The sequence below is a fragment of the Vanellus vanellus genome (assembly GCF_965231255.1).
Source record: "Vanellus vanellus genome assembly, contig: HAP1_SCAFFOLD_53, whole genome shotgun sequence".
Lineage (NCBI taxonomy): Eukaryota > Metazoa > Chordata > Aves > Charadriiformes > Charadriidae > Vanellus > Vanellus vanellus.
The window spans coordinates 5,071-28,722 of NW_028128477.1; the positions used below are offsets into that span (position 1 = coordinate 5,071).

Sequence of the window (23,652 nt, forward strand, 5' to 3'; positions counted from 1 at the left end):
TCTGTGCAGGAACCACCATAATCAAAATGGTTTCTTAAGGGAGGGCCCAAAGGCTGAATGCCTCTTCCAAAGCTGGTGTCAGGAATGCACCCAGGGAACTGCTCCCTCAAAGGACCGTTTCTCTTCTTGAGACCTTGATGGATTTAGGGGGACAGGCTCAGAGTGCCAGGGGGATCTGTGAGGGACCAAGGACTGGGTGAAGACCTCCCTTCATGCTTGCACATGTCCACTCAGACAGCAACTGGTCTTTGACTTATTTGCCCGGTGCTGTCCCACCTGCAGTGGGGCTGATGAAAGATGAGGAATCAGGCACTACCAGGAGAGCTCAGGGGATCTTCCGGGACAGTGCGTGAGTCTGGGTGGGCAGTGAGCGGCACCTCATAAAATGAGTGACCATCCAAGGTTGAAAATGTCAACCTGTGGAGCCCATGGGCTAAGAAGGAAACTTGAAAGCAATGACAGGTTGTGAGGACCCAGTAGGAAAAGGGACATAAGACTGGAGAGCAGTTCAGGACACCCTCTCGGAAAGCCTCAAAGGCTGGATCTAGTGCAGCCCTGTCCTGTCCTTTGTGCCATTGGAGACACCCTTTGGTCCTGCTCAGCCCTGTCCTCTCTTCCTGAGCCAGGAGGGGAGGTGGAACGGGGCTCAGCAGCAGTCATCCCTTTCTGGCTGGGTCTGCTGCCCACCCTGACCAGCATGGCCAGTGCAGGCTCACCTCATGGCCCCAGGGCACCACAGCCCCCTCCCTCTGCACAGCAGCACCACCAGCTCAGGGCCATGCAGGGATCACAGGGTGGGAACCAGGAACGTCAACCTGGGGAAAGGATCTCTGGGGAGAAGGGGTGTCCAGGGGGAAGAGCAAGGGAGCATTTCTGTGCCTGCAGGGAGGAACCCATGAGAAGGAGAAAGCTCTTTCTGCAGCACCCACTCGGGGCAGGCTGCTCCGTCTCTGGAGCAGGACTCTTGTGCCGGCCTGGGGAGAGGGGCTGGCACTGAGGGGGCAGAGGCCGCCTGTTGTGGGCACCTCCTTGGCCCGAGATCAGGGCTCCTGCAGGTTCACGGACCTCCGTGTCCTCCTGCCACGTGTAGCCTCCAGCCACGGGGCTGATGGGGAGGCTGAGAGCCCTCTCTGTTCCCCAGCAGCTGCTGTGCCCTTCAGAGGGGCTGTGGCTGTGGGGGAGCAGCCAGAGCTCTGCAGCACCCTGTGGTGGGCATGGCCATGGGGCCAGCCCAGAGGGGACTGCTTTGCGGGGCTGGGCTGGGGAGAGGGCAGGGGAGTTGGGGAGAGCCTGGGAGGGGCTGGGCTGGCCTTGGACGTGCCCGGGAGAGGACACACACCCACTGGAGTGTGTGGTGCAGAGCCCGGTCTCGTGGCAGGGAGCTGAGACATGCGGGTGCAGGAGAGAGGAGGCCGGTCTGTGCCCTCGGTGCCATGGGCAGACTGGGAAGGTGCCCAGGGCATTCGTCACCCTCAGCCTCTCTCCTCGGCTCCTTCCAGCACTGGCCACTCGCCCCTGTTCATGGGGGAGGTTTGCTCTGTGGCCATCTCCTGCCTGAGTCCTTGATAGGCCAGCAGAAGGCACATGGCCTGAATGCCAGTTGTGAGGGTGTGTTGTGGTTTGGGCCACACTGGGCACTGAAATGAAAGAGAGACGCTCTCCACCACCTCTGTCTCCAAGGAGAGGAGGGAGACAGAGAAAGAGACACTTGGGTTTGAAAACTAAACTACTTTAGTGAAAATATTAAGAATATAATAATAATTAAAAAGGAAATACTGTTATAGATACACTGTATGTAAAGTGTATTGAGCTCTCTGGATGATGATGACATTATCGTCAGGCACTGGGAAAGGCCCAGAATGGACTCAGTGCTGGACGGGAACTGGATTCCGGATCTGGATTCAGGAACACATGGATCGGGGTCAAAGGCAGATGGACAGAGTCCTCCTCAGACGTCGGCCATTGCAGAAAGAGGGCTGACCCTCTGACCACTCAGCTTTTACAGTGAGCATGGGGCAGATGGGGTGGAAGATCCTGTTGGTCACTTTGGGGTCACCTGTCCTGTCCGCTCCTCCGCGCAGGTGGGACCCCTCTACGCTCTTCTGCTTTTGACCCTCCAACGTGGCACATAACCAAGTGAGCTGCCCTTGGCTGTTATAGCAATGAGCGTAAGCGAGAGCCTCTCTGCACACCATTGCGGTATTGTGACTCTGGAAACAGACACAGTCTGAAGAAGGAGCCGTTAATTTCAGCGAGTGCAGCTAGTTAGAAGAGACTTCACTGGGAAGTATAATTACTGAACAGAAAAATGGTTCTGTTTTACCTCAAACTAGGACAGACAGGGATCTTCAGAGCCTGGGTGGGTGCAGCTACACAAACACAGATGTCTTCAGTCACAGGGACACAGATGCCTGGTGCCCGTGCAGGTGCCCTGACACCCTCTATCAGCAGCTCCCAAGGTGCTCTGGTCTCCTGCAGGTCCCGTGTGACATTGGCCTGTCCCAGACCAACACCTCAGCTACGCCGGGGCCTCTACAGGTGGTCCTGGATGTCTGCGGTCAGAGAGCTGAACTCTGCCAGGAACAGCTTGCAACTTCTCAAAACACATGAGCACCTTTTCACCAGCTGCGATGATGGTATCTTTTTTGTAAAATGGCAATTCTTTCCCACTGTGCCAGAATGGGAATTTCCAGGAAGTGTTTTAATCGCAGGAGAAGAAATCTTGGCCTTCCCCTGGACTTGCCTTGCAGGACTTTGCCCATGATCCTGTGTATTTAATCTCCTGACGCTTTCCACCTGTCCTGACAAAATGACCGGGTCTAAAGGCACCTTCTCAGCAGACCAGCCGGACCGATGCCCTTCCCATTGCTCTCCAGTTTCCCCTTGCCCTTACTGCTCGCTCAGTCTGATCCCTCTCAACTACCCAGGTGCTGCTTGAGAGTTAGAAGCCCGCCCTTGTCTTTCAGCAGTCTAATGGGCTCTTCAGCCAAATCCTTCCGTGTCTTTATACCTATCATTTCCCATCAGTCTCTCTCCAATACTTCTAGTGACAATGATGACCCTCGCTGGAGGAGTTTCACCAGGTTGAAGAAGCCCACCTGCCTCAGCGTTCCAACACAGGGCACGTGCTCTAGGCCCCAGGGCTCAAAACCAGGAAATTCCACCGGAATTAAGAAAACAGGTTGTGGCACCAAGGGTGCAGGACACTGGCCCAGGCTGCCCTGAGAGGCTGTGGAGTGTCCATTCATGGAGATATTCAAAACAGACCTGGGCATGCTATTGAGCAACCTGCTCTGGCCGACTCCCTTTAGGCAGGGGATTGAAGTAGATGATCTCCAAAGACCTCTCTCAATCTACATGGTACTGTGAGGACATGAAAGTCCAGTGAAAGCTTTATGTCTAGGGTAGATGCTTCTGAGGTCCCTTCTGCCTGAGAAGGCAACAGGCCAGCAGCAGCCCAAGGCCTGGCATGTTATTGTGAGGTCACCTCTGCCAGAGTCCCAGATACCTGAACAGCTGACATCTGCTTTGGATGCTCATTTTGGGGCCATTGCTGTCTCTGCAGGTGGCAGGCCAACCCCAGGCTCAAGGCTGGGTTCAGTGCCCATGACGGCCTTCCTTCATGAGTACCAGACAGCCCAGCAGCAGGCCCATGGTTTGGATGTTAATTCTGAGGTCAGTGCTGCCACAATCTCTGACAGGCCAGAAGCAGGCAGATCACCTGGATATGGAATTGGAGGTCAGCGCTCTCTGAGTGCCTGAGAGGCCAGCACCAGCATCACGGGTGAGGTTGGTGTTTGCAGGTCCTTTCTGCCTGAGTCCTTAACAGGTCAGCAGCAGGTATGGCCAGGATGCCAACTGTGAGGGTGCTGCTGCCGGAGAACATGAGAGACCATGAGCAAGCTCAGAGGTGTTGGACGTAGTGTGTTTCAGAGCACCTCTTAGGGCAGCAGAGGGTTGATGACCTGGCTTGGTACTTGTGAGGTCCCAACTATGGAACATGTCAGCAGCAGGAGTGTGTATGTAACATACAATATGTGCATGACAGCATGTATGGAACATGCCAGCAGCAAGAGGTTGCTTGTGAGGTCACCACTGCTTGGACACTGGACTGGCCAGTAGAAGGCCCGTGACCGGGATCTGTGTTTGTGAAGTCATTTCTTTGTGAATATCTTTTTAAGCAAGGATCAGGTTTGTAGCTGTGTTAGGTGCCTGTGAGGTCTCTTCTTCTCGGAAACTTTCCTGGACTCTTCCCTAGGTGGTGGGATGCCTGCAGTAGTGTTCCCAAGGCTTCAGACAGCTTTTGCCTTCTCAGCAGTGAAATGTCTCTACTTTTCTCTCCCCTGGGTTGGGATTCCTGGACTCACTGGAAAGACGCCCAGCAGAGCCAAGATGCCTGGTCCCCTAACCCCTGTCCTGGATGGGGATCATGATGGGAGGTGTGGCACTCAGCATACTGTGTGGTCCCCATCACTGCCTGGTGGGCTTGTATCCCCCATCCTCTGGAAGCCATTGTATTTCCTGCAGCAGCAGGAGCCCTTTCCCATTGCCCCTTAGATGGTTCTGTCAGGCTCCAAGCCCTGCCCGAGATCTACACTGGGACACAGGGGCTCCTTTCTCTTTAGTCCCCACCCATGCACACCACAACCTGGACGTCAGATGAACACGCAAGGGTGCATAAATGTGGGAGCAGTGTGACCACCACATCGGCAAAGATGTTTCAAGGGTGCACCCAAACCCTTGGCTCAGGATTTGCCTTCCCAGGGCCTGGGGCTCAGGGCTCGGCCTTTGTGCTTCAGAAAGCCAAGGCAGGGTTTTCTCAGCTGCGCAGCTGCCCCCACAGGGCCTTTGCCTACCCGCAATCATGGCCTCCTGTTGTCTGCTCGAACGAGTCCCTGGGGGGGCTTGGTCAGTAACCACCCTCAGTGGGGCTCAGTCATACTTGAAGGTGCTTTTTCTCTGCTGACTGTGACTTCTTCATGAGAGGTTTGTGCAATCTCCTCTCAGTACCTGAGGTTCAAGGGCTCAGCAGCAAAAATGCCATGGGGCTTGTTACAGTGAAGAAAGCCCTAAAAAACCATGTCTCTTCCTGCCATTTTCTTCTACTGTTGTACAGTTAATTGGACAGTTTCCCAGTGTACTTATGGAGAAAAGTATCAAAGAGCTTCTAAGAAAAAAGACTGTTTATTTTCAAAATAGAGGAGAGGCTATAGCTGCACTCTCTGATCGATGTTGATCCAGGGTCTCTGCTGAGGACATCTGGACTAGTCAGAGAAGCTGTCCCTTGAGGTCTGACACAGCATGGACAACCTTGCTCCGCATCTCCCCAACCCCACCACGTCTCTCCTCAGCCACCTGGGACGTGCCTCGCTTTGCCTCACATCACACTTCTCCACCGCAGTCTGCAGCTGGAGGTTACAGCTCCTTTGCACCAGCGCCCACTGCTTTCCTTAGAGACCTGGAGGCACAAAGGCAAAGAGGGACTTGTTCTTATTTCTAACAAACCAAATAAGTTATAAGATTTGCCTCACAAAACACACTCAAAAACTCTATGTCAAGTACAAGCTGTCCCCAATGGAGTTCACCTTCCACAGTGCATAACCATGCAAAAAATGATTTAGACAGATGGAAATTATAAAATCAACAAAACTAAAGAGGTTCCTGAAGACTGATAGCCATAGATTTTGGAAAGACCCACAAGCTTTTAACTGCCTGAAGCTCAAAGCTGCAACTGGATTGTTGAGAGGTGTCTGAATGATGAAAGAAAAAGGGGAAGAGAGATCTAGAGAGCAATCACAAGTGCTTCTGTGCAGATGCACTGCTGGAAAGGTGCCTTCAGACATGGTCAGTTTAGTTAAGAGAGGTGGAAATAAGTGAAAGATGAGGGAGATGAAATTCAGAGCCTGAGAGAGGGAGTCCTGACAAAGCAAATAGAGGGGAAGGTCCATAGGTCTCCTCTTGCTATCAATACACATTCTGAAAACTCCTGAATTCGATCTCATGGGAAAACATTGACACTTTATCAAAAGTATTCACTTGATTCAGCTGATGAGCTTATGCTCTTACACGATGGTTGGGATCTGGGCTTGGTCATCCTGCTTGACGAAGCACATTGAGGGCTTTAACAATGATCTTCACATTTCATTTTCCTCCAACTTCCCACTTCACCAGCTCCCAGGGATGGCAAATTATCTGCTCATTCCCTCCATGGTCTCTTCAGTGAGGGACGTCAGCAGGGCCTGCCAACACCCTCAGAAACCTACAGGTTTGCTGCTTCTCCAGAAGCTTGGTCAGCCTTTCAGGAGCTGCAGTTCAGGAACTCGGCACCAGAGGGCTCATTCCCACAAAAAAAACACCCGAAGGAACCAAGTCGGGGCCTAATTTTCCTTTAGTCTTCAGGTCTGATGTGGCTCATTTAAGAGATTTTGGGAGTGTAGCCAAAGTGAAAAGATGTCAAAGCAGAGAGACAAAGGGAAGAAAAGGTTTGATTTTAACTAGCCAGTTTTGCATTAATGCCAATGCGTTTGGCTTAGAGGAATGACTTCAAGTAGAGTCGGCACCATCCAGAGCCATATGGATGGACTGTCACAGCCCCCGCACCATCCCTTGCAGGAGACACCCCCCTCTCCTAGGCTGAGGCGTGCATTCAAGATGCAAACCTCTGCAGTGCCCACTTGTCACAGGCCTCCCGGCAGAGGCTGACTCATTCCCCATGACCCTCCAAGCCTGCATCAGCTCATTGGGCTTTTGCTCCCCAGCACTGCAACGCTCCAGCCCATGGCAGCTTTGGCTTTGACACCCTCCCTCCATGCTGGGCCAAGGGTTCCCAGTTCCTCCTTGGCAGCTGCCCCTGCTTCCACCTCCTGCCTGCTGCCTTTTGGCCCTGGCGCTCACTCACTTTACACCAGCAGCCTCCTCAGAGGGATGTTTCTCTTCATGGCTATTCAGAGAGATCCTTCCTGCCCTTGGAGGAGGCTGTCCTGTAAGGCCTATGAGATTCCCTGAGCTCCTTCACCCTTCAGAGCTGCTTCCCAGGGCACCGCTTGTATCAGTCTCCCACACACGTCAAAGTCGTCTTCTCCCCATCTGTGCTCAGCTGCTGGCCTTCCTCACTCCTCTTTGACACCTGGGACACCACTATTTCCTGGCCACGACAGCCAAGGCTCACGCTGATGATCACACCCTGACCAGCTCTTCCATGTTGGCCAGTACCTGGGCTAGGTGAGCATCACCCTTCCTGGCCCACCTGGCAGCTGTGTTAAGAAGTCATCCCAGATTCCTCCAGACTGTTGGCACCCTGTTGCTTTGCCTGGCCACTGAATGCCAGGATACTTACGGTTCTTCATGGGAACCTGCTCATGCACCTGGAGGCTTCTCTGGGTAGATGTCAGAAGAGTTTCAAAGGTCCCTTATGGAGGCTGAGTGCCTTTCTTACTGGGATCATCACAGACCAGCACCTCCTGGTGAAAAAAAAAAAAACAAACACCCTTGGATGCAAACTCTCTGGTCCTACGCACTGGTAAGTGTGTAGTTGGCTCATGGCTTGTTCCCCATCCACTGCAGGTTGTTCTCCTCTGGAATCCTGCCTCAAAGCACAAAGGCCTGGGAGACCTTGCTGGTGGTAACAGAGGAAAAGAGGATATCAAGTATCTCAGATCTATCTACACATACTCCTACTAAATTCAGCAGTGCTGCTACATTATCCCTTGGGCTTCTTTAACTGTTCCAGAAGTAGCAAAAGCTCATCTTGGTGCCCTGGAATTCCTTTTGAGTTTCAATTGAGTTTTGATATGGACCATTGCTGGGCCTGGACAGTGCTCTCCTTTAGGACAAGATTTATCCAGGCACACTGTTCAAGTTATTGGTCTTTTCATTGACTGTATCACCAAGGGAGTGAGTGAGGATGCCTGTGTAGTGTGCTTCATGTCCATGCAACGCGTGTCACTGTGGGATAGAGAGGGGTCAGACCTTGCCCCTGAACAGACCTGGTGACTGATGCCTCTGACTGATGCCTCTGAATGATGGCATCAGACAACAGAACAGACACCAAATAGCACTCTCTGTGATGCTGTCTGGGGCATCTGTGATGCATCCACCCTGAATGGTAACTGTTTTCTCGTAGGTCCCGTGTGGCCCATGCCAGCCTTGGCATCTCATGTAGCTCTCTGGGCCAAGGTTTGAACATGAAATTGAGTAGCTGCCCTGAATTCTGTCAGGCAATGTGGGGCTGAACAGGGGAACAATGCCATTATTGTCACTGGAGATCTCTATGATTAGAGAGAGAACACAGAAAATAATATAGGAGTTCTCTATCATAGGTTCTATGATTCTGTGGTTCAGTGAAAGGGCGGTCGATTGGAAGCTTGCTGAACACCTGGGGTCAGAAGGTTGTGACCAGAGGTGCGCAATCCAGCTAGAGGTCATTTACTACGTCTGTACGTGGGGAGTCGACACTGGGACCAACGCTCTTTAACAACTTGGTTAATGGCCTGGATGGTGGGGCAGAGTTCACCCTCAGCGGGTTGCAGACGATATGAAACTGAGAGGAGTTGCTGCTACACAAGATGGTTGTGCTGCCCTTCTGAAGGACCTCAGCAGGCTGGAGAAAGGAGCAGAGGGGAACTTCACCGAGTTCAACAAGGGGAAATACCCAGGCAGCAGTAACACCATTCAGCAGTATATGTTATAGAATCATAGAATAGCTGAGGTTGGAAGGGACCTTTAAGATCATCAAGTCAAACCATTAACATACCCTGACAAAAACCACTTCTAAACCATGTCCCTAAGTACCACATCTACCCTGTTTTTAAACACCTCCAGGGATGGTGAATCCACCACCTTCCTGGGCAGCCTATTCCAATGTTTAATAACCCGTTCAGTGAAAACGTGTTTCCTAATATTCAGTCTAAACCTCCCCTGACATAACTTAAAGCCATTTCCTCTCCTCCTATCATTTGTCAGCAGGGAGGTCAGCCCCCACCTCTCTACAACCTCCTTTCAGGTAGCTGTAGAGGGTGATAAAGTCTCCCCTCAGCCTCCTCTTCTCCAGGCTAAACAACCCCAGTTCCCTCAGTCCTTCCTCATAAGATTTGTCCTCCAGACCCCTCACCAGTTTTGTTGCCCTTCTCTGGACACGCTCCAACACCTCAATGTCCTTGTAGTGAGGGGCCCAAAACTGAACACAGTACTCAAGGTGGGGTCTCACCAGTGCCGAGTACAGGGGAGCGATCACTGCCCCAGTCCTGCTCACCAAACCATTCCTGATACAGGCCAGGATGCTGTTGGCCTTCTTGGCCACCTGGGCACACTGCTGGCTCACATTCAGCCGTCTGTCCACCAACACCCCCAGGTAATTTTCTGCCGGGAAGCTTTCCAGACACTCCGCCCCCATCCTGTAGTGCTGCAGGGGGCTGTTGTGACCCAAGTGCAGGACCCGGCACTTGGACTTGTTGAACCTCACACCATTGACCTCGGCCCATTAGTCCAGCCTGTCCAGATCCCTCTGCAGAGCCAACCTACCCTCAAGCAGATCAGCACGCCCATCTAGTTTAATGTCATCTGCGAACTTACTGAGGGTGCATTCGATCCCCTCATCCAGACCATTGATAAAGATATTAAAGAGAACCGGCCCCAGCACCAAGCCCTGGGATACAACACTTGTGACTGGACACCAACTGGATTGAACTCCATTCACCACCACTCTCTGGGCACGGCCATCCAGATGGTTTTTTACCCAGCGAAGAGTACACGTGGTCCAGGCCATGAGCAGCCAGTTTCTCCAGGAGAATGCTGTGGGAAACGGTGTCAAAAGCTTTGCTACAATCCAGGTAGATTACATCCACAGCTTTTCCCTCATCCACTAAGTGGGTCACCTTGTCATAGAAGGAGATGAGGTTTGTCAGGCATGACCTGCCTTCCACAAACCCATGCTGACTGGGCCTGATCACCCTATTCTCCTGCATGTGCCATATAATGGCCCTGAGGATGATCTGTTCCATGACCTTCCCAGGCACCGAGGTCAGACTGACCGGCCTGTACTTCCCTGGATCCTCCTTCCTGCCCTTCTTGTGGATGGGTGTCACGTTTGCCAACCTCCAGTCAGCTGGGACCTCCCTGGTTAGCCAGGACTTCTCATAAATGATGCAAAGTGGGCTGGTGAGCACTTCCACCAGCTCCCTCAGTACCCTCAGGTGGATCCCATCCAGCCCCATAGATTTGTGTACCTCCAGGTGCTGAAGCAGGTCCCTCACCATTTCCCCTTGGATTACAGGGGATGCATTCTGCTCCCCATCCCTGTCTTCCATCTCAAGGGTCTGGGCACTCAGAGAACAACTGGTTCTACTGCTGAAGACTGAGGCAAAGATGTCATTAAGTACCTCAGCCTTTTCCTCATCCTTGGTCACGATGTTACCGGTCCCATCTACTAGAGGATAGAGAATATCCTCAGTGTTTTTTTATTGCTAATACATTTATAGAAACTTTTTTTTTTGCCCTTGACAACAGAAGCCAGGTATAGTTCTAGCTGGGCTTTGGTCCTTCTAATTTTCTCCCTACATAGCCTCACTACCTCTTTGTAGTCCTCCTGGGTGGCCTGCCCTTCCAAAGGCCATAAATCCTCTTTTTCTCACTAGGTTGCAACCCTAGCTCCCCGTTCAGCCAGGCCGGTCTTTTTCCCAAACGGCTTGTGTTTCGGCACAGGGGGACAGCCTGCTCCTGCGCCTTTAAGACTTCCTTCTTGAAAATCATGCAGGCTTCCTGGGCTCCTTTACCCTGGAGGACTGCCTCCCAGGGGACTTTGTCAACCAGGCTCCTGAAAAGCCCCAAGTCTGCCCCCCGGAAGTCCAGGGTAGCAGTTCTGCTGACAATTACGATAGATGGGACTCCTCGTTTTGAACTACAGAAATTCAACAGACCTCTTAAAGGAATAGTTCATCACTTTAGAGAATTATATTTTTGCGTGTGTGTGTATATATACTTTAGAAGACAAATATAACAGTAATTTGAGTGAGACTGCACTTTTAGAGGACTCTAGTGTCTGAATTTGTGACTATATTTACTTTATAGCCAGCTGTGGTGTGTGGGTTTCGAGGTCTCAGCGTTTTCGAGCTCACCCGGTGCGGGGACCTCAGGAGGAGACCTCAGCACTCGACCCAAGCTGCCACCACGGTTATTTCATACCATGAGCGTCGTCACATTCAATATAGATTAGAAAGTTTGCTGCAAAGTTCATTCTCTCCCTTGATGGCTGCTGTCGTGGTTTGGCCTCAGCCAGCAACAGAGAACCACGCAGCCGCTCGCACGACTCCCACAGCCGTGGGAAAAATCAGCAGAAAAGGGCAAAACTCGTGGGTTGAAATATTATAATTTAGCAGAACAGACAAAGGGAAAAAGAAAGAAAAGAAAGAAAGAAAAACAATAACACCGGTGAAGGAATACAAGAACGCGATTACAGTACCGCCGCGAAGCGCACCGACCGGACCCGCACCGCCGCGACCCGCCCCCGAGTGGCGACTGACTCCCCCGCCCCGGCTAGCTCCTTTTATAGCGGGGCATGGGTCACGTGGTATGGAATACGTGCCTCCCCTGCCGGCTCCTTGGAAATTAACCCCATCCTTGCCGGAACCAGGACAGCTGCCATCCTGAGAACTTCTTCCCCAGTGCCAGATCCCCCAGCCCTCCCCCTCCTCCTGAAGCTGTAGCGCTCGCAGTGTCCCACATTTACTGTCCACTGCTGGGAGTGCACAGCTTCCGACTGATATCGTTGGCTGAGTGTAGTCTTTGTATATTTTGTATTGGTATCTGGATCCATATTGGTTCTTTGGTGTTATAATGTAAATTATCCAATCTTTGTCTATTAAATCTGTTGACATTTCCACCCATGTGTTTGCTTGTTTTTTGCCTGATTCCCTTTCCTGGGTGGGCAGGGGTCATCGGGTGACAGAGTGATTGTCTAAATGACAATAAATTGTGAGGGGTTTCTCAAACCATAACACAGGCACAACTTTATGGTGAGGCTCTGGACTTGGTTTCTTCTTCCCCATTGCTCGGGGAAGCCGGGAGGTGGTGTGCGGTTTTCCTACACTCAGCCTCGCTCACCCTCACACCCCATGGCCCCCAGGAAGAGCCCTGAGCTACCAGTGAGGGGCAGGACCTGCCTTCCCAGGGCCTGGGGGTCAGGGGTTGGCCTTTCTGCTGCATCAACCAAGCCAAGGGGTTCCTCAGCATTACAGCCACCTGCACAGTGCCTTTGCCTACCTGCAGCCACAGCCTCCAGTTATCTCCTCTAACGAGCCCATGGGGAGGCTTTGGCAGTAACGACCCTCAGTGGGGCCAATCAAGGCTTCAAGGTACTTTGCTTCTGACTTGGACTTCTGGAGCACTTTGTTCAGTCTCCTCTCAGTGTCTGAGGTTGATGGAGTCAGGGCCAAATACATCATGGGGCTCGTTAAGGTACAGAAAGTCCTAATGAGCTATTTCTCTCCCTGTCATTTGCTTCAAGTCTTCAATAAAGCTAATTGGAGATGTTTCATAGTGTAATTTAGAAAGAAGATTTTACAGAGAACCTAATAGAAAATATTTTTTTATTTATTTCAAAGTTTCTTTTTATTAACTTTTCAGTGAGAAAGATGCGATAGAAGCAGTCAGCAGTTGATATTGATGCAGAGGGTCTCCTCAGGAGGTCTGGACAGCCAGGAAAAGCAGTCCCCTGAGGTCTGAGACTGTATGGACAGCCTTGCTCCTCACCTCCCTGTCCTCCCCATCCCTGTCATTGGCCAACTGGGGTTTGCATCACTTTTCCTTACCTCAGACTTCTCCACTGAAGTCTGCAGCTGGGTGTTACAGCTCCATTGCACCATCTCCCTCCTGCGCTCCTCAGAGACCTGGCTGCACCCAGGCACAGGAGGAGTTTTCCTCTTTGCAAGCAGAGAAAAGTAAAGCATGATCAAGTTTGATAAACAATAAAACACCCTCTGCAACCAGATGCTCAGGGCAAGCTGCCTCTAATGAGGTTGCTTTGCTACAAGGGATGATCTTATCAGAAATGCTTTAGATGGACACGTACAAAAAGAGAGATATAAACGTAGTTACAGACTTGGCTAAAGGAGATAATTAGACAACTGAAAGACAGGCAAACTTGTAACTCCCTGAAGCTCAAAGCAGCAGCTGGATAGGTGACAGGAATCTGAATGACCAAAGAGGAAGGGCAGGAGAAAAGTGGAGTGCAATAGAAAAGGCCTTTGTCGAGACAGTCTGCATCTGAAAAGCTGACTTTAGAAATGGTCATTGTATATAAACAGGTGATACAGGTCTGAAAGTTGAGGGAAATTAAAACCACTTTATTAACAGGCAGAATAGTGGCAATGAAGTCACAGGGGAAGATCAATACTTCTGTGGAATATCATCTTTGAAAGGTCATTGGATTTGCAGAGGTCTCTTGTGAGAGAGGACAATCAAGTGTTGGACCCAACTTTGAAGGAGGCCAAAAGTGCAGCTCAGGGAACTACTGGCCCAGAAAGCCAACCACATCCTGGGCTGCATCAAAAGGAGCGTACCCATAATGTGTCCTACAGCCCTAGGCAACAAGGATGCACATAGAGAGCATGTATATAAACAGGTGATACAGGTCTGAAAGACGAGAAACATTAAAACCACTTTATTAACAGGCAGAATAGTGGCAATGAAGTCACAGGGGAAGATCTATACTTCTGTGGAATATAATTTTTGAAAGGCCATTGGATTTGCAGAGGTCTCTTGTAAGAGAGGACAATCAAGTGTTGGACCCAAATTTGACCAAGGCCAAAAGTGCAACTCAGGGAACCACTGGCTGTTCAAACTCAGATTGCTGAGGAGTGTGCCATGAGTCATTGTCCTCTTTTGTGACATTTCTGGGCACCAAAAAGAGAAGAATGTGTCCAAATGCAGTCAGCATGGACTTGCTGAGGCTACATACTGGGACATAGTGGGGCATGTGCACTTTCAGCCCAGAAAGCCAACCACATCCTGGGTTGCATCAAAAGAAGCGTACCCATAATGTGTCCTACTGCCCTAGGCAACAATCCCCGTAGTCCAAATGGTGATCCAGAGAGCTGCTCTCTTTGATTCATCTTGTTGGGTTTCACTCCTGGGGCTGATGGCTGTTCCAGGGCAGCTCTGGAAGGAGGTGAGCTGAGATGTTCCTTCCTCAGGAGTCTGTAATTGGGGTTTCCATCTGCCACTGTGCCTCTGTGCTCTTCTTGATTTCTGGAGATGGGCTCTTGATGAGCTGCTGGCTCTGCTGTGGTGGGTTGGGGAGCAGGACATTAAGTGAGTTACACCCCTGACATTGCTTGTGCCTTCTTCAGTTGCAGATGAGCTTCTTATCACTCAACCTAAAACAATCCAATGAGAACATAAATCTCCTGAGACATCTGTGTTTGGCGGTTACATGCATATTCATTGGTATTATTTAACATAGGAGAGCAGATCATTGGAGTTGCTGTCCAGAAAGGCATCGTGACTGAGGGAAAAGCTATCGTGTTGCACGGGCAATGGCTTCATTCAGGGCCAGTGTCACAGCCTTGTTTCTAAGACTGTAGATGAATGGATTTAAGAATGGGTACAGGACAGTGTTCAGCAAAGCTACCATTCTGTTTGCCTCCAAGGAAACATCTCCTGAAGGATGCACATAGAGAGCAATGCAGCTCCCGTATACAATGGCCAAGGTGGTGAGATGAGAAGAACATGTAGCAAAGGCTTTTTTCCTGCCGGAGGCTGCTGGGAGGTGTAGAATACAGGGAAGGATGCCTATGTAAAATGTCAGAGTTAAACATAAGGAACCGAGAATGACAAACGAAAATAAAACTGAGTCTATTTTCCAAATCAGGCTGGTGTCAGAGCAGGACAATTTGAATAAGGGGGAGTTGTCACAAAAAAAATGATGGATCTTGTTCGAACCACAGAAAGTCAGCTTGTAGAGGAGGACTGGACGGTAAGTCAACAGTGTGATGCCCATGACCCAAGCAGCAAGAACCAGGTGGACGCAGAGCTGAGGCTTCATGATGGCAGTGTAACGCAAAGGCTGGCAGATGGCAACATAGCAGTCAAAGGACATGACAACAAGTAGAACAAACTCTGTACAGCCCAGGGCAAAATAGAAATAGGATTGGGCAAAGCAGCTGCTTAGTGAGATTGTTCTCCTACCAGAACCCAGGATCACAAACAATTTGATGCTCGTGGAGGACGTAAAGCAGATTTCCAGGAAGGACAGGTTGCTGATGAAAAAGTACATGGGGGTTTGCAGGCGGTGATCCACACACACGAGGAAAATGATGGTTGTGTTCCCCATCACTGTTGTCAGGTATATGAGCAGAAGGACCAGAGAGAGAAATAGCTGTAGTCTTTGATCAAGCCCCGAGAAACCCTCGAGGATGAACTCAGTAACTGCAGTTTCATTTTCTGGTCCCATGCTGAATTTCAGTTCATCCTGCCGAGGCAGGAACACGGCACAAAGCCAAGTGTGATAATTTCATGGTCTGGATGACAAGGTCTATCCTTCCTCTTCTACGCCTTTCCTTTCCTGCAGTCTTCCTATAGAACACAGAGATAGTCCTCCAAGCATTTCTCACACCCTGGCTTTTATGTTTTACATTTCAGTCCCCAGAGTATTTGTCATCTTCTTTCTACCTTTTTCAAACACTCACAAAGGGTTCTTTCTGCAGAACAGAAGATTTTAAAGAGGCTTTTAGCCATTTCAGCCCATTCCTGGGAAATTCCAAATTCACTCAGACCTATTGCAAACATCTGTCATACCTATGTGCCAAACTCATCTCTTCTATTGCACAAATGCTAAACCATCAAATCAAATCAAATCAAATCAAATCAAATCAAATCAAATCAAATCAAATCAAATCAAATGTGTATGTTGAAAGCTCTTTTTTGTACTTTTCAGTACTTGCCTTTTTGGGCTAGGAATCCCTGAGGATTTGTTGATTTCAAACCAAGTAATATCAAGCACCTCTTTTGTAATCCCCTGCTCTCTTCCACAGATTCTGGCTCTCTGTTTCTTCAGGAAAGGGGGAGGGGGTGGAATAGGGACCACATAGAACTTGTCTTCTTCAGTATTCTAAATAATGATTGAAATTTACCATGGTTCCACACACTCTGTCACACGGTCTCCTCTGACATTCGTCTGGGCCGAAATGCAGTGGTTTCCAAACAGCGGCTCATTGCTATTACTACCAAATGTCCTGACCTAAATGCAGGGCAAGAGAAGAGTGTCTGGAAGAGATTTGTAATCTTTCTTTGGCATGCCAGTTATGGGTTGGGAGGACCCAGTCTCTAGCATTTTCTCGTGTCTCCATTGACTGTAGAGGGAGCCTTGGGGAAACAAGTTCTCATAGGCACCTGCAACAAAGTACATGGAACTCATTATTCGAGTCTCAAATCTCTGACTCATTAACATACTGTTTGTTTTTTTTTTCATCAAAATACACATTTAACAGAAGGAAGCACAAGAAAAAATACATGCAATAAAGACTGATGTTTTTCCCTTCATCTTTGCATTTGCTTTTAGACATAGAAAGAAGCAGAGCAGATGACCCCCCCAAATTAGGATGATTCAAAATGGAAGGGGAGGAGAGGGAGGGGAGGAGACGGTGGGTTTGAATCAGGGATGCAAAGCTTCTCCACAGCCTGTGTTGTCCCCGCAGGCTCTGTCCAGGGCAGAATGGGTAGCACTTACCCAAGGAGTAAAATGGGAAGTTCAGTATAGGGCGGTGCCCCATGCTTGCATGGACATTTGAGCTTGGGGCTCAGGCTTCTCTTAGAACCCAATCGCCCGGCTTGTTCTTTGCCTCTAGTCTGGCACAGGGGAATTTCTGCACTGGCTTTGCCTGGAAAACTTTCTGAGGTTAAACCACTGGCTGGATGCGGCTCAGGCTCAGTCACCTACAGCAGGATGAGCATAGTGAGTCAGTGCAACAGAGGTCACAGTCCCAGTTTCCATTTTCTGGGTCAGTTCAAACACCCAAAGGGTTGTGTGTTCTTACTCTGTTGGGTGACACCTAAATTATCTGAAAATAAGAGGAGAGAGCAACGCTAATGTTTCATAGTAGCTGGTGCCCACGCGGGCTGCTCCCGGCAAAGGGACAATGCCGCAGAAGAAGCAGTCTCTACACTGGGCACAGAGGGTCCGATGGCATACAAGTTGGTGGGGCTGAGCATGGATAGAGTTGTCATTCCCCAGCAGCTAAAGATAAGCATGGAGCACAACCAGGAGTTCGTAAGGACAGAGTAGTATGAGGGGTTGCAAATGGCACTGCAGCAAAGGAAACACATCCCAGCACATAGGTTAAACTCACCTGGGCCCAGGAAGACAGAGGAGAAGGTCTGTGACTTGTAAGCAGCCACAGAGACTGCCAAACATGTTAGGGGAATGACCAAAGTGAATTAAATGGCCAAGAAGGACAAGATGCTGAGGAAGGGATCCATGGGGGTGTGGTATAGCGGCAGAGTCAAATGATGGCAATGGTGACTGCATTCCCCGTGACAGTGAGCAGATAAATCACCAGCAGCAGTGTGAAAAGGAGGACTTTCCACTCTGGAATGACTGGAAAGGTCTTCAGGAAAGATGTGGTATGGTTGTGAGGATCCATTTCTGTACCCAGTCAGTTGAACGCATGACAAGGGTAACTAATACCATGTTGTGTTTTTGACCCTTCCTTCCCTTTTCTTGGGCTTCCTCTTCCTTCTTGAAATGGGACACCAGAACTGCCCTCTGTAAGGATTCTGCTTTTCTCTGTGTTTTTACCCAGTGGCATGAAACAAATATTGATCCAGCCCACTTGTCTTCAGACTCAGGAAATGCCTCTCCAGCCTTGCTGGTTTGCATGGGTATTCTGGACTGCCAGCTAGGAACTGATATTTCTGGCAAAAGCTGTATGAATTCTGTTACATTTCTCATGGTGGTGTAGCTGGGCATCAAGCCTGTGCAAGTGTGCAGCCAGAGCACTTCAGTCATTAATCCCCTGGGTGGTCCAGGGACCCTCCCAACTCATCATCTACATCGACAAGAGGAGACACTGGTCTGAGAGAGGGGATTGACATGGAACCAAAGGATTGAGTTGAGTCACCCCCTTCAAAATTAACCAGCTCCAAAATGAGCCAAAATGAGTCACCTTCAAAATTAACTGCTGGACTTGGCAGTGTTAGGTTAACAGTTGGACTCGATGATCTTAAAGGCTTTTTCCAACCTCAATCACTCTATGATTCTATGATCATTTCAGAAGCATCTCTTCTACAGACCCACGCAGCCATTGCAAAAGTCTCCTTGCAATTTCCCTTTAAGCCTTCCCTTGACTAGGATGCCTACAGCACCATAATCCATGTATTGCTATATACATACTGAAATCGGCACTCTCGGATAAGTCCCTGTTGTGTGTAGCCCTGGAAAACTCCTTTTGAGTGTAAAGGAAAACAGAACCAGCAGGAAAGTGGTTTGGCAACAAAATAGGAAAACAGAGCAAAGGGGGAAAAAGGGACCGTGTGAGTGGAAACAGGTTTCTAGTCAGCAGGCTTCTCTGATGGAGCCCTGCAGTAGCCTGTGTCCCGTGTTCTCATTGGAGCCGATTTCCAACTACCTTCTGTGCGGGCGCATCCTCTGTTCTTAGTGGGCATGTGTGAATGGCAGTGAACTTCAAGCTGGAATCACCGGTGAGGAGGATACGAGGTCTGTCTTCCAGCAACTGGAGCAGGGCTGCAAACATCCTGGACTCCAATGCCCGGGTGCAGGCAATGAGGAGACCATGAAGACCAGGGTCCAGCAGCTGGATAGAACCAGTGCCTAAGGCAGACCTGGGTCTTCTCCTAGAGAGACTCATGGGCTGGAGAAGGCTGACTGGCTCTCTCCTGCCCTCTGCGCATGGCTCACAGGGCCCTGCTGACCATAGACCTCAACGTTGCAAGAGCTGAGGAACTCCTGGAGGAACAGCATGGTACAAATTGGCAAAATGGGCTTTGAGTCCTTGCCGGTCCTGGCTCTCCAGACTGTACCTGCACAGCTTGATCAGGACACGGTTCTTCAGCCGCCACCAGCATCAGGTAGGCACCAGTGAGGACCCTCAGCTCCCTTCAGTCAGGGGAGCAGTGTCTGTAAGCAAGTTGTCTTGTGGAAGAAAAAGGGGGCCAAGGTGTCTGGGAGTCACTATCAGAACCCAAGTGGGAAAGGAAAAATGCTCTTGTTTTTGACAGAAAATCTCATCTGGAGTTAAAGCATGGGTCAGACCTTAACTAGAGCCAAGAGTGAACATAAATATCATCCAGGAAAAAATTCCTTCACGTGCACTGGCTCAAACCAGATCACTCACAGAATCCCAGGATCACACCGGTAGGGTTTTGGAGGGGGTCTCTGGAGATTGTCTTGTCCCACCCACCTGCTAAACCCCCCTTCAGCTAGTGTGCCTGAAGGGTGGTGGGATCTGCTCAGGGAAGGCTGCTCATGGGCCCCTCGTCCCCCCGCTCTGGCCTCACACACATCGAAAGCCACCAACAGCTGGGGCACATCTGGAGCAAGGCTTCATGTGTGATCAGAGATGGATCTGCAGAGACCCCCACCAGGAACGGCTACAACCTTACAGTTACAAAAGGACTCTGCTTGTGAAGAAACCATTAGCCTTGGTAACTACATGGTTTCATTCTTATGATGCAAGTGGATGGAGACCTCTCTTATGAAGAGAGGCTGAGAGAGTTGGGGTTCTTCAGTCTGCAGAAGAGAAGGCTCCAGGGAGACCTTACAGTGGCCTTCCAGTACTTAAAGGGGGCCTACAAGAAAGCTGGAGAGGGACTTTTTACAAGGGCATGTAGTGATAGGACGAGGGGGAATGGCTTCAAACTGGAAAAGGGGAGATTTAGATTGGATATGGGAAAAGAAATTCTTCGCTCTGAGGGTGGTGAGACACTGGCACAGGTTTCCCAGAGAAGCTGTGGCTGTTCCATCCCTTGAGGTGTTCAAGGCCAGGCTGGATGGGGCCTTGAGCAACCTGGACTGATGGAAGGTGCCCATGACAGGGGGTTGGAACAAGATGATTTTTAAGGTCCCTTCCAACTCTAACCATCCTAGGAGTCTATGATTCTATAACCTGAAACGGGAGATTCTGACCTGGAACAGGAAGAACATCAGACAAACAGACACTGGAACAAGTTGTCCAGACAGGCTATGGAATGTCTACCCTTTGCAGTTTTCAAGACCCTACTGGGACACAGCCCTGACCACCAAGTCTGACTTCACTGGAGACAATGCTCTGTGCAGTTGCTACCCTAAATGATGTCCCAGGGTCCTTCTCTCCCTTTGCACTCAGAGGAGAGACCTGAGGGGTCCACCTGTCATGAGGAGCAAGTCAGCAGAGCTGAACCTAAGTCAGCTCCCTCAACCTAAAGCTGGAGCCAAGCAGAACCCTGTGCACCATTCCTCTAGGAGGGTGGAGTCCTAACTGTCACTCTAGATCAGCAGCTGAGCTCACTTTAGTCCCCAGCAAGTGAAGCACCTTGGCCTCTGGGGAAGGTTTGGGTTTCCTCTCTCCTTAAAGGGCAGAGCCTGGCACCCCTGTGGGGGACTTATCCTGTCCCACATTCCCAGTCTCCTCAGCTTGGAGGAAATCACTCCTTCCTCCCCAACAACCATTCGTGGAGTCTAGAAGGACAAGATGTGAGGAGCATCTCATTACAGTTCTGCTCCATGAGCTGGAAGAGATCACGGCTCATTCCCCAGCTCGTTTCCCCGCCTCCAAAGAGCACAGAGGTCCAAGGGAGGGCAGCTCAGGGCTTTCATCCCCCCGGGGCTTCACTTGCACAGGGCTCACTTTCTGTGACACAGAGAGTTGAGCTGCAGCAGAAACCTTCAGGAGCCTTTTCTATAAACCTGGGAGGCACTGCAGAGAAGGGGATATTCAGGTGCTGCTGAAGACTCTCAGAAGGAGATGGTGACAGGTGAGTGCAAGGACAAGAGCAGCGACTAAGCCATGGGTCAGGGTCTGCAGGCAGAATTGGAAAGGGGAGGGTGGAATGCGGAAGAGGCAGGAGATAGCCCCCAGACCTTGCCTTTCATGCTCCATTCCCCTCAGAGGAAGGGCTGTGACATCCTGCTGGGGACTACAGGTAGGTGCTGGGTTTGCTGAGGTGGGTGTCATTAATGTGCCAGTGGCTCTTTGCACAGCGGCCACTAGGAAGTGGGGCCATGTGTCTTGGTACAGCCCTGTCCTGCACGTCTTCTTATTCCAGCTCACTCTTTCCTCTGGATACCCTCCCTGGGTCCTTGACGCCACTGAACAGATACAGGCAGCGTGGTTGTCAGTGCAGAGACAGAGCTGCGGGGCATCAGCTGATGGGCACTCGGACACCTCCGTGGACATGAAGAGGTTGGAGAGGAGGGTATGGGGCCAGCGTGCCAACACACGTCCTTTAATGTCTCAACTCTTATTCTCTCTCTGTCTCTTTCTCCATCTTGCTTGTGTCTTAGGGCTTCACCTCAATGCCTCAGCTCTCTCACAGCTGTCTCTCAGCCATCCACATGGGGTGTGATTTACTGAGAGCACTGACTCTGGGGCACCCTCCCCATGGAAGCACCTTCTGGAACAATGCATCCCAGTGTAGGTGCGCTGAATCACTGAGTCAAAGGGCTCCTCCGTCCCAGGAACTCTCTGGGCTCTCCAGGTGCCTGCCTTGGCCATCTCCAACTCTCTGTCAAATGTGTAAAGTTTGAGGCAGAGCATCATCAGGGACAGTGTTTTGTCTGACCCGAGTGTTATGGAAGCCCAGAGAGGTGGTGTGGGCTTTCTCTTTCAGCCACAGGCGTTCCCTGGGCAGGCAACCAGGTGTGTATCAGGCATTTACTGGAAACGTGTGGTTCATGAGGATCCTGCACCGCCTCAGCCCCCACTCACCCCCGGGACACTCTTGTGTCTTCATTGCAGTGCTGAACAGGGAGCCCTGAGCACTCAGGTGGCAATGCTGAGGTCAATGATGTATTATTCCCCTAAAGGCTTTTTTGCATGATGGAGTTTTCCTCCCTGGCCCATCTTTCTGTTGCTTGAAAGCAGGATTTGGTTAAACCTATGCTGGCTAGTCCTGGCAATAACTTCACGCATCATCATCTAATGTGATCAAATGAACTTTCTCTTTCATTCCACAGAAATAGGCACCTCGATGCGGCAACTCACCTCTCTAATCAGAGGAGATTCTTCAAAGAAGAGCAGTTTGGCCCTCTCAAAGAACCTTTTCTTGCCCATAGTGCCCCTAAACCAAGTCGGAATTCAGTCAAATGGGGGAAAACCTCCATGTTGTCTCTGGCAGTGACTTCTTCCCAGTTCATTTTCACAAAAAACACAGAAACGCATGCCCTTCCCCAGGTTCCCTTCCTGCCTCATGGGGAAAACAAGGTCCTACGGCACTTCATGGAGAAAGAAGAATGGGACAACCAGACCTCAGCAGTGGTGTTCCTCCTGCTGGGATTGAGTAACGTTCCCCAAGCTTCAGGTGCCTCTCTTCATCCTCTCTCTCATGTTCTACACGGTGACCATGTTTGGCAACATCCTCGTTGTTGTGCTGGTGGTGGCAGATCGGCATCTTCACACTCCCATGTACTTCTTCCTGGGGAATTTATCCAGTGTAGAAATCTGCTATACCTCCACTATCCTGCCCAGGCTGCTGGCCAGCTTCCTAACCAGGGACAGAACCATTTCTGCTCAAGGCTGCATGACGCAGTTCTTTTTCTTTTGCTGTTTTGCAGGTGCCGAGTGCTACCTGCTGGCCACCATGTCCTATGATCGGTACTTGGCCATATGTCAACCCCTGCTCTATGCAAGCCTCATGAACTGGAAGCTCTGTCTCCAGCTGGCGGCTGGGTCCTGGCTAGCAGGATTACTGATGTCTACCAGAGTCACTGGACAATTTTCCAAGTTACACTTCTGTGGTCCCAATGCAATTGATCACTTCTTCTGTGATTTTGCCCCGTTGCTAGAGCTCGCCTGCAGTGACACCACCGTGCTTAGACTGGTGACTTTCATAATCTGTTTTCTGGATGTAGTCGTCCCGTTTGTAGTCACTTTGGTATCCTACATCTGCATCATAGCTGCGATCCTGAGGATCCCCACCACCATGGGGAGGCAGAAGGCCTTCTCCACCTGCTCCTCTCACCTCATGGTGGTCACTGTTTTCTATGGCACCCTCGTCGTTGTCTATATGATACCCAGGACAGCCTCACTGAGGCAGCTCAATCAAGTGCTCTCCTTTTTCTACACCATCCTCACGCCCATGGTCAATCCTCTCCTCTACAGCCTGCGGAACAGGGAGGTCAAGGGGGCTCTAGGAAATGCACTCAGAAAAACTGTGGCCTGCGTCGAGAGCTCATACTAGTTGAGATCCACCAGGAAGACACAGGTTGTGGGTCTCCTTTGACCAAGCATGGACAATTCGTAAGTGCATATTTTGTGTCCCAGGTCTATCTTTAGAAGTGCAGAATCTGTGGACTGGTTGTGGAATGAGAAGTGGGAGAGGGGAATTTGTGTCTTAAAGAAATACAGGTCTGGTGTTGAAGAGTGTCAAATCTTCCCTGGCTTGCTTCCTTCTTTAAAGTAAACACGATTGTGATCCTGCAGGTGGGAGCTGTGAAATGCCACACCT

At 50.4% G+C, this 23,652-nt stretch overlaps 2 protein-coding genes across 2 annotated transcripts; one reads left to right on the top strand and one right to left on the bottom strand.

The window, feature by feature from the left end:
• Positions 1 to 14,509: 14,509 nt before the first annotated feature.
• LOC309684314 (olfactory receptor 6E1-like) lies at positions 14,510 to 15,445 on the bottom strand (the record flags this gene model as incomplete). The annotated part of the gene is made up of 1 exon (XM_082500249.1): positions 14,510 to 15,445. The coding sequence occupies one exon, from the start codon at positions 15,443 to 15,445 to the stop codon at positions 14,510 to 14,512; it is 936 nt and encodes a 311-aa protein (XP_082356375.1).
• Positions 15,446 to 22,424: 6,979 nt separating this feature from the next.
• Positions 22,425 to 23,385, top strand: LOC309684330 (olfactory receptor 8A1-like; the record flags this gene model as incomplete). The annotated part of the gene is given in 2 exon segments (XM_082500263.1): positions 22,425 to 22,493; positions 22,495 to 23,385. Coding segments are annotated over 2 exon segments (960 nt in total).
• Between the last annotated feature and the right edge of the window lie 267 nt (positions 23,386 to 23,652).